Source organism: Microtus oregoni, unplaced genomic scaffold (genome assembly GCF_018167655.1).
Source record: "Microtus oregoni isolate MIOR12 unplaced genomic scaffold, Mior012 000022F_ref0000154, whole genome shotgun sequence".
Classification (NCBI taxonomy): Eukaryota; Metazoa; Chordata; class Mammalia; order Rodentia; family Cricetidae; genus Microtus; species Microtus oregoni.
In genome coordinates, this window is record NW_024543081.1 from 8,539,931 (window position 1) to 8,552,812 (window position 12,882).

The 12,882-nt window shown below is 43.0% G+C and overlaps 1 protein-coding gene across 7 annotated transcripts in view; it reads right to left on the minus strand.

The window, feature by feature from the left end:
- Nucleotides 1-2,739: 2,739 nt before the first annotated feature.
- The window catches only part of Fam118a (family with sequence similarity 118 member A), a 29,384-nt gene continuing 19,241 nt past the window's right edge, over nt 2,740-12,882 (minus strand). For 5 of the 7 annotated variants that reach the window (XM_041672123.1, XM_041672121.1, XM_041672119.1 and 2 more), the window contains 3 exons: nt 11,466-11,498; nt 7,760-7,843; nt 7,451-7,558 (listed from right to left, as the gene is read on the minus strand). In XM_041672123.1, the coding sequence (XP_041528057.1) occupies nt 7,512-7,558; nt 7,760-7,843; nt 11,466-11,498 (164 nt within the window). In that variant the 3' untranslated portion in view covers nt 7,451-7,511. Of the gene's footprint in view, nt 4,004-7,450; nt 7,559-7,759; nt 7,844-11,465; nt 11,499-12,882 lie in introns of those variants that run through there. The other 2 variants (XM_041672124.1, XM_041672125.1) reach the window with 1 other exon arrangement.

Genomic DNA, 12,882 nt, shown 5'->3' on the forward strand with positions numbered 1-12,882 from the left:
AGAGAGGGTCAGAGCTCGTTGGCTAGCTTTGTGTTTCTCACTAGCAGAAGTGAGAAGCAAATACCCTGTGCTGAGACTGTTTCCTTCTAACACATGAATCATATTGGAATAAAAGAACATCCAAAAACACCATACAACTGACAGGTTTCAGTATGGCTGAGGGAATGGACACACACAAATAATAATTTTTAAAAAATAAGTTAAAGGACTTTTTAATTATAAACCTGGCTGGAGTGAGAATGGCTCTGGTAGGGTCATATGTTTGATGGAACTGTGTGAGAAAGATTAGGAGGTGTGACCCTGTTGGAGATGTGTCACTAGGGGTGGACTTTGAAATTCAACAGACTACACCTTTCCCAATTAGCTTTCTCTCTCCCTGCCTCCTGCTTATGGATCAGATGTAAGTTCTTAGCTACTGCTCTAGGGCCCTGCCTGCTGGCCTCTGCCAATGTTCCCTGTTATGATGGTCATGGAGTCAGCCTCTGAAACTATAAGCCCCATTAAATGCTTTCTTCTATTAAAGACACACACACCATAACAAAAGACTGAATACAGTTATATTAGTTTATTATAGCAAGAAAACTCAGATCCTTCAATGTGACACTAACGCTTCTGATGGGCTGTGAATTAGTTTTGTAGTTTGCATCCTGCTTTTTTATTATTTTTTTTTATATTTACTGAGCTCTACATTTTTCTCTGCTCCCCTCCCTGCCTCTCCCTTCCCACAAGGTCCCCATGTTCCCAATTTACTTAGGAGATTTTGTCATTTTCTACTTTCTACTTCTCATGTAAATTAGATCTATGTAAGTCTCTCTTACTGTCTGCACGGTTGTCTAAGTTCTCTGGGATTGTGGTTTGTAAGCTGGCTTTCTTTGCTTTATGTTTAAAAACCACTTATGAGTGAGTACGTGATAATTGTCTGTGTCTGGGTTAACTCACTCAAAATAATATTTTCTAGCCCCATCCATTTTCCTGCAAAATTCAAGATGTCGTTTTTTACTGCTGTGTAGTACTCCATTGTATAAATGTACCACATTTTCCTTATCCATTCTTCGGTCGAGGGACATTTGGGTTGTTTCCAGGTTCTGGCTATGACAGACAAAACTGCTATGAACATAGTTGAGCACATGTCCTTGTGGCACAATTGAGCATCCTTTGGATATATACCCAAAAGTGGTATTATTGGGTCTTGAGGAAGGTTGTTTCCTAATTTTCTGAGAAATCGCCACACTGACATCCAAAGGGGTTGTAGCAATGCAGGAGTGTTCCCTTTTCCCCACAACCTCTCCAGCATAAGTTGTCATCGGTGTTTTTGATCTTGGCCATTCTTACAGGTGTAAGATGGAATCTCAGAGTTGTTTTGATTTGCATTTCTCTGATGACTTAAGGATGTTGAACATTTCCTTAAGTGTCTTTCAGCCATTTTAGATTCCTCTGTTGAGAGTTCTCTGTTTAGGTCTATGGATTATGTGAACTTTTGGTGTCCAATTTCTTGAGTTCTTTGTGTATTTTGGAGATCAGACCTCTATCTGATGTGGGGTTAGTAAAGAACTTTTCCCATTCTGTAGGCTGTCATTTTGTCTTGTTGACTGTGTCCTTTGCTTTACAGAAGCTTTTCAGTTTCAGGAGGTCCCATTTATTAATAGTTTCTCTCAGTGTCTGTACTGCTGCGGTTCTATTTAGGAAGTGGTTCCCTGTGCCAATGCATTCCCACTTTCTCTTCTATAAGGTTCAGTGTGGCTGGCTTTATGTTGAGGTCTTTGATCCATTTGGACTTGAGTTTTTTGTGCATGGTGATATGGATCTATTTTCATTCTTCTACATGTTGATATCCAGTTATGCCAGCACCACTTGTTAAATATGCTTTTTTTTTCCATTTGATATTTTTTGCTTCTTTATCAAAGATCAGGTGTTCGAAGGTGTGTGGATTGATATCCGGGTCTTCTAATTGGTTCCATTGGTCCTCTTGTCTGTTCTTATGCCAATACCAGGTTGTTTTCAGTACTGTAGCTCTGTAGTAGAGTTTGAAGTCAGGGATTGTGATGCCTCCAGAAGTTCTTTTATTGTACAGGATTGTTTGGGCTATCCTGGGTTTTTTGCTTTTCCATATGAAGTTGAGTAGCGTTCTTTCGAGGTCTGTGAAGAATTTTGATGGGCATTGCGTTGAATCTGTTGCATCCTGCTTTTATAGCCAGCAGAATGTAATTTTGCTAAACTTTGCTAAACAAAGATCAACTTTAATATTTAATCTAGCTATCCCTGATAGCACTTGCATTTTGTCAATGTGTTTAAGAAAGGAAGTTTCACTGCTGAACCTGTAATCACATTTAACGGCTGAGCAGGAGAACTGCCATGAGTTAGAAGCCAGCCTGGCCTACAAGGTGAAACTTTATCTCAAAATAACAAAAATCTCTTTCTGTTGGGGTCTATGCATATATAAGTACAGGTGCCCACAGAATTTATAAGAGGACATTAGATTCCCTGGGTGGTTGAGAATCACCTGATGTGGGTGCTGGAAACCAAACTTGGTCCTCTACAAGAGCAGTATGTACTCTTAACTACTAAGCCATCTCTCTAGCTCCCAAAAAACAATTTTCAAAAATTCATGTTTTTTTTTAATTAGAGACATTCAAAAGTAATCATTTGCTTGATTTCACAGTTCAGTGACTAAATATTCTCATTATATTACCATATCTTGTCATAAAAAAAAATTGAGCACACAGGGTTGACTTTAAAATTTTATTTATAACCAGTGACATAAAAGGTTTTTTTCCCACACTTAAAAATGGGGCGGGGGGGAGTCTTTAGCCTGTTTCTCGCTTCTCCCTCATTCCCTGTCGCAACCTATGTTTCCTGTTCTTAATTATCCCTGTCCCCTTGGGAGCTACAGTGCCATCCATGCAATGTGACAGGCAGGGTTTGGCAAGATATCAAAGAACCTGCCATCATATCAAAGATTAGTAGCCTCAAATGAGCCATGCAGGACCTGTTTGTAAGGAGTCTTCCTTTCAGGACCACTCTGCATAACATGGGAGCCTTTGCCATCGTCGCTATCAGAGGAACTCTGAGCATGGGTGTTTTCCAGAAGGAAACTTTGAATGTAGTTAAAATGTGGCAAGCCCTTTCAAAGTATTGCCTACCCCACTCCATGTAAATCTTAATAGAAACCATGGAAAGAGGAGAACAGAAAAGATGGGCCTTATCCTAGAGAAGAAACAAGACTTGGAAAGCTTAGAACTTACGATCTGAAAGTTAAAGCTTTGCTGTGCTTCGCTTTTACTCCTAACTTCTACGTCACTAAGTGGTCTAGATAGCATGGAAGACTTTGAAAAGTTCTTCAGACTCTGGACTTAACGCTTCCTACCAGGCAGTCTGCCATTTCTTTGAAAGAGAAATTACTAAAATGTCACAATTCCAAAGAAACCCAGCTGACTGAGTAATCCCTTTAAAGCAACCATTTTTTCTAGTGGGTTGAGTGTCTCTACTTTCCACTTACTCTTTACCATTTAACAATGAAACCAACACATCTTTAAAAAACTTTCTACAGTAAAAGATGTTTCTACGTAAAGGTATAAAATATAATGTTTACGTCTTATTTTCTCTTTGGCAACTACTGTTGCTTGGACAGTCTTCACTCTCCTCCATGTATTGGAAAAATAACACCCTGACATAAGAAAACATGTCAAACAAGAAGAGGGAACAATGCCAGGTACATCCCACCTCCCAATATGGTCCCTGAGGTAGCTGTCCATTAGTCCTTACAGAGTATACCTGAAGTGTGTCCATGTCACCTCCTGAGCAGCTAAGCACATAATGGAACTCTGTCATTCAACCACGAAGGCCACACACCCACATGGCTCTTTTGGGGTATGTACAGTTCTCTATTGAGAGATCCATATGGAGTCCTCTGTACATTCCTCATCACTCGGGCATGGCACTGTGGTTACAGAAGGCTGGTTTTCAAGTTTCAAGTTTTAAAATCTTCAAGACCCTCCAGCATCATCTGTTTAAAACATAAGAAATACCAAAGTGTTTCAGTTCACTAAAAATTGTATCAGGATTTCTGTTTCAGAAACTGCCTCACATGCTGATAATTCTGAAAACCTTCCATAAAAGGAACAGCAGCCACTGTCTAGAAATGGCCTTGCTGAGCTATAAGTACTGCCAAGGACCAAGCCAATGTATGTGTGAGACCTACGGAAATATCTACCCATGCACTTCAGTGCTGTTTTCTGGTAGAATCAAGTCAGTATTTTCATCACAGAGGCAGTAATAGCCTGTTTATGTATTGATATGAAATGATGGCTCAGGCCTAGTGGTGGTGGTACACACCTTTAATCTCAGCACCTGGGAGGCAGAGGCAGGCAGATTTCTGTAAATTCAAGGCCAGCCTGGTCTACAGGACAAATTCCAGGATAGCCAGGGCTGCATAGAGAAAACTTGTACAAAAAAAAAAAATGAGAGAGAGATCAGAAAAGAAAAGGCCAGGCAGTGGTGGCACACACCTTTAATCCCAGCACTCGGGAGGCATAGGAAAGCAGATCTAAGTTCGAGACCGGCCTGGTCTACAAGAGCTAGTTCCAGGATAGGTTCCAAAGCTACAGAGAAACTCTGTCTTGAAAAACTGAAAGAAAAAAAAGGAAGGTAGAATAAGAAAATGAAAACTCAGGATGCACACACAATACTGCAACCCAGAAACTCCATTCCTCTGGTGACCTTTAGGCTGCAGGTGTAGACAACAGGACTAAGAAGGGGACCCTTTAGCCTTTCTCACCCATATGCAGAACAGACCAAGGCTTTCTGTACTTTCGAGACCAGAGGCATTTCCTCAAGCAAACATGACTGCCCAGGGAGATGCAAGGCTGATACAGTTGCTATTACTCAGGGAAAAGCTCTTTCTGGGCATCAAAGATCTCTGGCTCTATGGCACTGTCTACCAGGCAGTAGCCCTGGCACCTGAACAAACAGCATTCAGAGAGATGATGAACATGTCAAGCCTACATGTATACAGGTGATGACAGAATAAACAAACCAAAAACCCACAACTGTCTACTGACAGCAGTTACTGAGACCTTAGACATCAGCAGACGGTGGAGGATGCCTAGATGTGAGGAAAACCAGGACCATTTAAGGAGACTAACAGAAAAGAAACACCTGCAACAATTAAAGAACTAGTCTGTTCTGTTTTATAGATGTCCTTGCCAACTAAAAATACAAGCCAAATGAAAGATGCCAATGAATTTTGTCCATACACAACCAAAAATGAAATTTCCCTTTAAAGATAACATTGCTAAATGCACTAAAGTTACACAAAATCTGAAGGAAGCATGCAGCCTCAGCAGCTGTCTCCAGCCAATGCCAGGACCTCTGCTCACTCCCTTGGGATACCTCTGGACAGTGAGCCTCCACAGCCTCTGGTCCCCTGCCACCTCCTAGTGTGAATAATTCACACTGCAGATAATATTTTTAAGTTGTCTTGTTTTATTTGACTAGATTATCTGTGTTCAGTGTGACTCAGTAACAGGTGACTTCAGACAGACAGACAGACAGGATGCCTGCAGAGGCCAAAAGAGGGCATCAAATTCCTTGGAGCTAGGTGGTTGTGAGCCACATGAGTACTGGGAAGTAAACTCAGGGTCCTCTGCAAGAGCAATAAACACTTTTTTTTTTTAAAGACAGGGTTTCTCTGTGGCTTTGATACCTGTCCTGGAACTAGCTCTTGTAGACCAGGCTGGCCTCAAACTCAGAAAGATCTGCCTGCCTCTGGTTCCCGAGTGCTGGGATTATAGGTGTCCGCCATCACTGCCCGGCTGCAACAAACACCCTTAACCACTAAATCATCTCTCCCCCAAATCTAAAAATTTTGAGTAACAAAAAGTTTAAATTTGAGAGGATTTCACACTAGGAATGCTCAAGAAACTCTGTCACAGTGCTCATCAGACACCAGGCAATTTTTTTATAACTTTAAATGTTCAGTATGTCATCAATATGCTAAATGTTCCATAGCTCTGGAAAATTATTAGAGAAGACTTACATAAGTGTTTAAGTAGTATTCAGCCACATGTAAGTCGTGTTCTCTCTCCCTAACCTCTGCCCTCACTTTTCTTCTCCTTGCCTTTCCTCTCTTGTTTTTGAGACAAGTGCTCTTACATAGTCCAGACTAACCTCAATCTCATATGTGCTATGACTGATTAGAGATGCATTCCATAGTGCTGAAGCCTGAGTTTTCTATTAGTAGGAAAACGCCTATAATCGAAATCTATCCCCCCCCCCAAAAAAAAGGCCTCAGGAATGAGGTGGTAACAGATAATCAGAGCAGACTCTGGGATCCCCAAAGATCTGAAAGACTTATCACAGCACTATACAACAAATGATAGGAGCAAGATTAAAATGAGAAGAACTCTCAGAAACTTCAGGTCACACTATTAATGTAAGAATTTTAAGCTGGCCCTTTGGATAAAACCGGACTCTCTGAATATAGCGGACAATGAGGACTACTGAGAACTCAAGAACAATGGCAATGGGTTTCTGATCCTACTGCACGTACTGGCTTTGTGGGAGCCTAGGCAGTTTGGATGCTCAACTTACTAGACCTGGATGGAGGTGGGGGTTCCTTGGACTTCCCACAGGGCAGGGAACCCTGATTGCTCTTCGGGCTGATGGGGGGGGGACCTAACTGGGGGGGGGGAATGGGAGGCGGTGGCGGGGAAGAGACAGAAATCTTTAATAAATAAATAAATTTAAAAAAAAAGAATTTTAAGCTGGACATGGTGGCATATACCTTTAGTCCCAGGTTCGAGAGGCTGAGGCAGGTAGATTTCTTGAATTTGAGGTCGGCCTGATTTATACATGGTGAGTTCCAGGCCGGCCAAGGAAACAGTGAGAACCCTATCTCAAGACAAATAAAAATTTGGATGATGAAGACGTAGCTCACTGTGCCTGGCATGCACAAGCCCCTGCTTTATAGCCCCAGCTCCATACCCTCAAAAATAACAAAAGTTAAGGGCTAAAACTATAATATTGAGAATTTCTCAAAGTGTTTTAATAGAGATTGAAAATGAAAATTAAGAAGCACTAAGGAGCCAGGCAGTGGTGGCGCACGCCTTTAATCCAGGCATTCGGGAGGCAGAGACAGGTGGACCTCTGTGACTTTGAGGCCAGGCTGGTCTACTGGGTGAGTTCCAGGACAGCCAGGGCTACACAGATAATCCCTGCTTCGAAAAACAAATACAAAAGAACCATTAGAGGAAACATAAAAGATAGTGGAACTAATCCAAGAGACTCCAAGCAGCAGGAGGAGATTCCCAGCATAAGAGGAGAGGAGAAGATGCAAAGAAGAAACAACTGTCAATACAAGACAGTCAACACACATCCTACAACTAAGAAGTCACAGCCTTGGCCTTCTAACACCATAAACAAGTCGAAAGGAAAGAATACAGATGCCTTTAATAAAGGAAACACTTTTATTTTCCGCCTTTTAGAATCCACAGAGTAGAGGCCTTGCTTCCTTTTTATCCCGTGTCTAGATGCTTGACTTTGGCAGTATTAAGGGCTGGAGCTGGGGGAGTGAGAAGGAGAAGGGAGAGCCCTTCAGAGCTCAATCAGACTCAAACCCAACTTCCCCGGGGGTACTGAGTAACTAGAAACACACACTACCAAACCTGGAGAGGGGAAGTAAAGGAGGCAGCGGTGGGTGTTATCAAAGCACTAACTACAGTACAGAGCTAAGATGGGTCCCCACAAAACAAATAATACCTACCAGTATCTGACTGTCTGACTTTTTTTGTAACTTCAATTCCATTTTCTTCCAACTTCCTCTTCGCACAATCCTGACATGCATTACCTTTAAAAAAATTATTAAAAAAATAAGAAATTTTAAAAAATAAATTGAAAAGAATTTACATTAAAATAGTCCAGGAGGGAGAAAAGCAGCATGATGGTAACAGATGGGGGTGCTCTGGGAATTCACTTGTTATCCTTGCATAGCCTTGAAATTGCCCATAGGTGAAAATATAGTTTGCCTACTTTTATGGTATAGATATTTAGTATTCCTCAAACCTCATGGGTTAAAGGCTGGGTCCCCAATACAGAACCTCAAAGTTAGGCTGTTGGGGTAGTGATTAGATCCTGAGGTCTCCCACCTAATGGAGCATTGCTGGAAGGCAGCCTTGTTGGACAGTCACTGGAGGCATGCCCTGGACCCTTGCACTCACTCCCCTTCCCTCTCTTGCTACTCTGAGGTGAGCAGCTTTCTTCTGCCTTGTCTCCCTCCCGTCACAGGTCCAGAAACAATGGAACCAGGTGATCAAGGCCAAGCCTGAGAGCCAAATTTGCTTTTTCTCCAGAATTTTGTCACAGAAAGGCCAGTAGGGAAGTAGTGCTAACAAGTGAGGGCATGATTCTATGTGAGCATGCACACCTTTAGAACCAGTATGCAGGAGTGACTTACGAGTTTAGAAAACCATGTTAGGAAAAGCTTAGAGATGCTGAGCATTCAGAAGCCCAGGATGCTGATGGGAATACGAACAGTAAGGACCACTAATAGGATCTGGTGAAATGAGAACTCCAGGGGATTAGACTAGAGGCATTCATTTCACACTCTAGAAAAGTTATAAATTAATTAATTAAAAGTCTACATTTTGTCTATGCCAAGATTTTGTAGGAAGTTGAATTTAAAAGCAACTGACAATATAATCTGGTGAAGAAAACTGCAAGGCTGGGTGGTACTCAGGCTCTGGCATGGGCATTACTAGCTGCTTTTAGCCAGCTTCACAGTGAGAGTTAAAAGCAAAAAGCAGAAAAGAATTGGAAACCTTACAGTTCGGCTAGAAAAGCAGGACATTCAAAATTAGGATTAAGGAAGGCTGCCAATTAAGATTAGCACTGTAAGGCGCTGGAGAGATGGCTCAGAGGTTAAGAGCAGTGACTGCTCTTCTAGAGGTCCTGAGTTCAAGTCCCAGCAACCACATGGTGGCTCACAACCATCTATGAGATCTGGTGCCCTCTTCTGACCTGCAGGTGTACATGGAGACAGAATACTGTATACATAATAAATAAAATCTTAGGAAAAAAAAAAAGATTAGCACCGTTAAAAGCAAGTCCCATGCTGTTATACTAAGACAACAGGAAAGATGCCCTGAATGTCTCTCAGAAAGCAGGGCTATCAATCACAGGCTGGGGGGGAAGGGCTCTAGGGCTGTTGCTCTGGGGTGCCTAGGTAAGCTCCACTCACCCATGCAGGCACACAGAAGTCACTACAACCATGGGCCAGCTGGGCCTGGCACTGCTGCTGTTCCTGGAAACAGTGTTTCCTGTCTGGTTTTGCAGAAACAGGCTGCATGAGTTATGGAGTGCATGAAGACTTCAACCTAAATTTGATAATGAAGTCAAAGGAGCCAATATGAAAGGGCCAGAGCCCCTCACCATTGACAGGGTGGTTGCAGGAAGCTGAGCGAAGCTGTAATGTAAGCAACCAAACGGCAGGAATATGAAATATCTGCTTGAAAAGCTACCAGCGACAAGCAGAGCCAGCCCAGGAAGAGGCCGTATGAGCTGTAGTTGACAAGGTCACAAAACAGCTACCTAAACCATTTGGGGTCAGCCTTGTACCTTGTGCCCTATATATCAGACCTGGAGCTATGGGATTTAATGTTTGCCCTGCTGAATTTAGGTCCTTTGGTCTAATTGCTACTTCTTATTACCTAATTCCTTCCTTTTGGAATGAGAAATGTCTGTTTATTCTGCCAGCTCTATGTTAGAAACATGTACACTTTTATTTAATTTTTACAGATTGCAGCTAAAAGTCACCTCACATGTCAGAATAGAATCTGGCTTTGGCCTTTACTGATTTTGCTGTTTTTGAGACTGTTACTATTAGCTACTTTTCTATTGCTGTGATAAGCACCATGACAAAGGCAACTTCTAGAAGGAAGGGTAGATTTGGGGGCTTACAGTTCTGAAGTGTTAGGGTCTATAAACATCATGGCAGGGAAGCATGGCAATGAGCTGGCATGGTGGCTGGAGCAGAAGCTGAGAGCTCACATCTAACTGCAAGCAGGAAGGAGCAGGAAGAACTGGGAATGGCCTGTGGCTTTGAAGCCTCCAAACCTACTCATCACCTAGTGACACCCGTCTTCCAGCAAGACCACACTTCCTAAGCCTCCCAGGACAACAACACAAACCGGAAACCAAGTATTCAAATGCCTAAGACTTGCAGGGAACATCCTATTCAAACTACAGATGTTCTCACTGTAACCCAGCCAATGTGCACTGAGCCTCTACTGAATGGGCTATCAGGTGGGCTATGGCTGGAGAACACAGGTCACTGGGAGCATGCCTTGTTCCTCACCCCTCCTCTGTACTCTGTACTCTTATCATGCACAGGACAGAAGTAAGGGAGCCATGTGACCATGGGCTGAAACCTCGGAAACTATTGGCAAGTTCTTCCTCGAGTGTTCTCAAATATTTTGTCATGTGCTAACATACTATTATAGGATGAATCTATTTCTTTTTTTTTTTTTTTTTTGATTTTTCAAGACAGGGTTTCTCCGTAGCTTTTGGTTCCTGTCCTGGAACTAGCTCTTGTAGACCAGGCTGGCCTCAAACTCACAGAGATCCGCCTGCCTCTGCCTCCCGAGTGCTGGGATTAAAGGCGTGCGCCACCACCGCCCGGCGGATGAATCTATTTCTAGGAGTCAATTTCTGAATCTGATTCTATTCCCTGCCAGGTACTGCATATTTTATCAGCCGAGTTACTGCTGCTTTCAAAGGAAAAATATAATTCTTGGATTCACACTAAAAGGGAAAACACAGCAAAAGTAACACCCTTTCACATGACATGGGAGGCAGAGGACAGCTCTTAGCACTCCTGGGCTGAGCCAACTCCACCACTGACATGGATGGGTACTAGCTGGCCCAACAGGCAGCAATGGCAGGTTACACAGAGGCTCCTGAGCATTCACGGGTTAGAATCTTTTTTAGCCCAGCTGACTCCCACTTAATCTGCCCACTGGAAGATGCTGGTAGCTGCTAACTCGTTAGTTTAAAAATTGGTAGTACCAAACCCAACAAGAGCATTCATACTTCAAACAAGTACTAAAAGAATATATATTTATACAGAAGTGTAAGTAAGGGGCAGGTCACCCTAGATTATTGGATCCTTCACTGAATGACATAATGCAAAAAGAGCATTGCTCTGACTTCCTGTAACCCTTGGTTCTGGGGCAGAAATTATTCTCCGGTGTCAGCAGACAGCCCATTATTAGGCTGTGCTTCCCAGTGAGAGAGATGGACTTTTGTGCTTTTACCATGACAAGAACCATCTGAAGGCACTGGTATCTGTCCTTTCTGTGTTATTTAATACATCACCTTATTGAATGTAAGGAACACTTTCATGATTTTACCAATGGTGACCAGTAGAATATGGAAGCAAAAGTCAGGTGAGCAAAAGTAAAGATCTGCTTTACCCAATAAAGTGGTGCTGTCCACTCGCTCAGCATCTGCGAAGAGAGGAAACAGTCAGCAAAGCCAAGACTTGGAGTACTCCTCCTCAGGCCTGCAATGATGGCACCGGCCACCCCACGGCCATCTATTGCTTGGGACAGGCTTCTGTAACAATTGCATCGCATGCCAGCCATGAAGCAATGCCTGAGTCACTCCCTTCTTCACCTGGCAGGATGGCTGCAAGAGCTCACTGCATGACCACGTGAAGCAACTGAAGCTGCAGGCACATGGAGTGAAACAGGAGGCAACCCTGCCCATCAGGAGAGAACACTCATGACAGGCACAGATAAAAACCTCAGTGACCTTTTACTCTCTAGCAGCTCTGAGTCCATTCAGCTACCAGGTTCTGGAAAAGAAGCTTCACTGGGGCTGGGAAGCAATTTAGCTGCTTACTCTATATAGCATGCTCAGTGGTTGGGTGCTGTCTTCTAGGGAGTCATGGCTGGGGAGCCTGAAGAAGTGGTGGGCAGGACAGAGGTGGGCAGGATGAGAGAGGTCTCTAAAGACCCATGCACACAACTGGAACCAAGATATTTCTGTTAGTCCAGGATCAAATCCCAGCTTCAAAGTTCTGGCACACACTGGGTAAATACTCACCTCCCTCAGCTGGTAACTCTTACAATCATCTAAGTAGCAAAAGGTTCTGATATTAAAAAATAAGGGCAGCTGGGCATGGTTGTGCACGCCTTTAATCCCAGCATATGGGAGGCAGAGGCAGGCAGATCTCTGTGAGTTCCTAGACAGCCAGAGAAAAATAGTGAGACCCTGTCTCAAAAAAATAATAATGGCAAAAATATAAAATTGGTAGGTGTGCATGACATCGCTCCACAACATGAATTGTCTTGTCCCTACTCCCCCTGAGAAACTGACGACTACCCTAAGTATACACCTACTCATCATTTAACAGCCGAAACGCCATGGCAGAAACGCACGGCTCCTGTACTATGTGCAGCTGTCTCTCACTGGTCTCTGCTAACCTCATTCCACCAAGTGGAAAGCCTCTGGGTTTCCTGTTACCGTGAAAGGCCAGTCAATACAGAACTTTCCATGCTTGCTATCATTCAATGTTTTATGACATTGAATTCAAAAGCATTAGTTCCCTCATGTAAAAGTGACTCGCTCAGTATTTGCCATTACTGTGGTTTAAACTGGCAGAGCTGCGATTCCCTAGAAAGGCCAAAGAGCACAAATGAGATGCATGCCACGCCTCACCCAGCAGAGATGTGCTCTGAGGAAAGAAAACTCAAAGCCACCAGACACTTTTTGTGCTTTTCAAGCTTTAGCTTTTAAAATGGAGTGACAAGATAAAGGTCTATGCTGTTCACATGTTATGTATCATGTGAATACACATGTATCACAACCAATAAAACTGACCTGAAA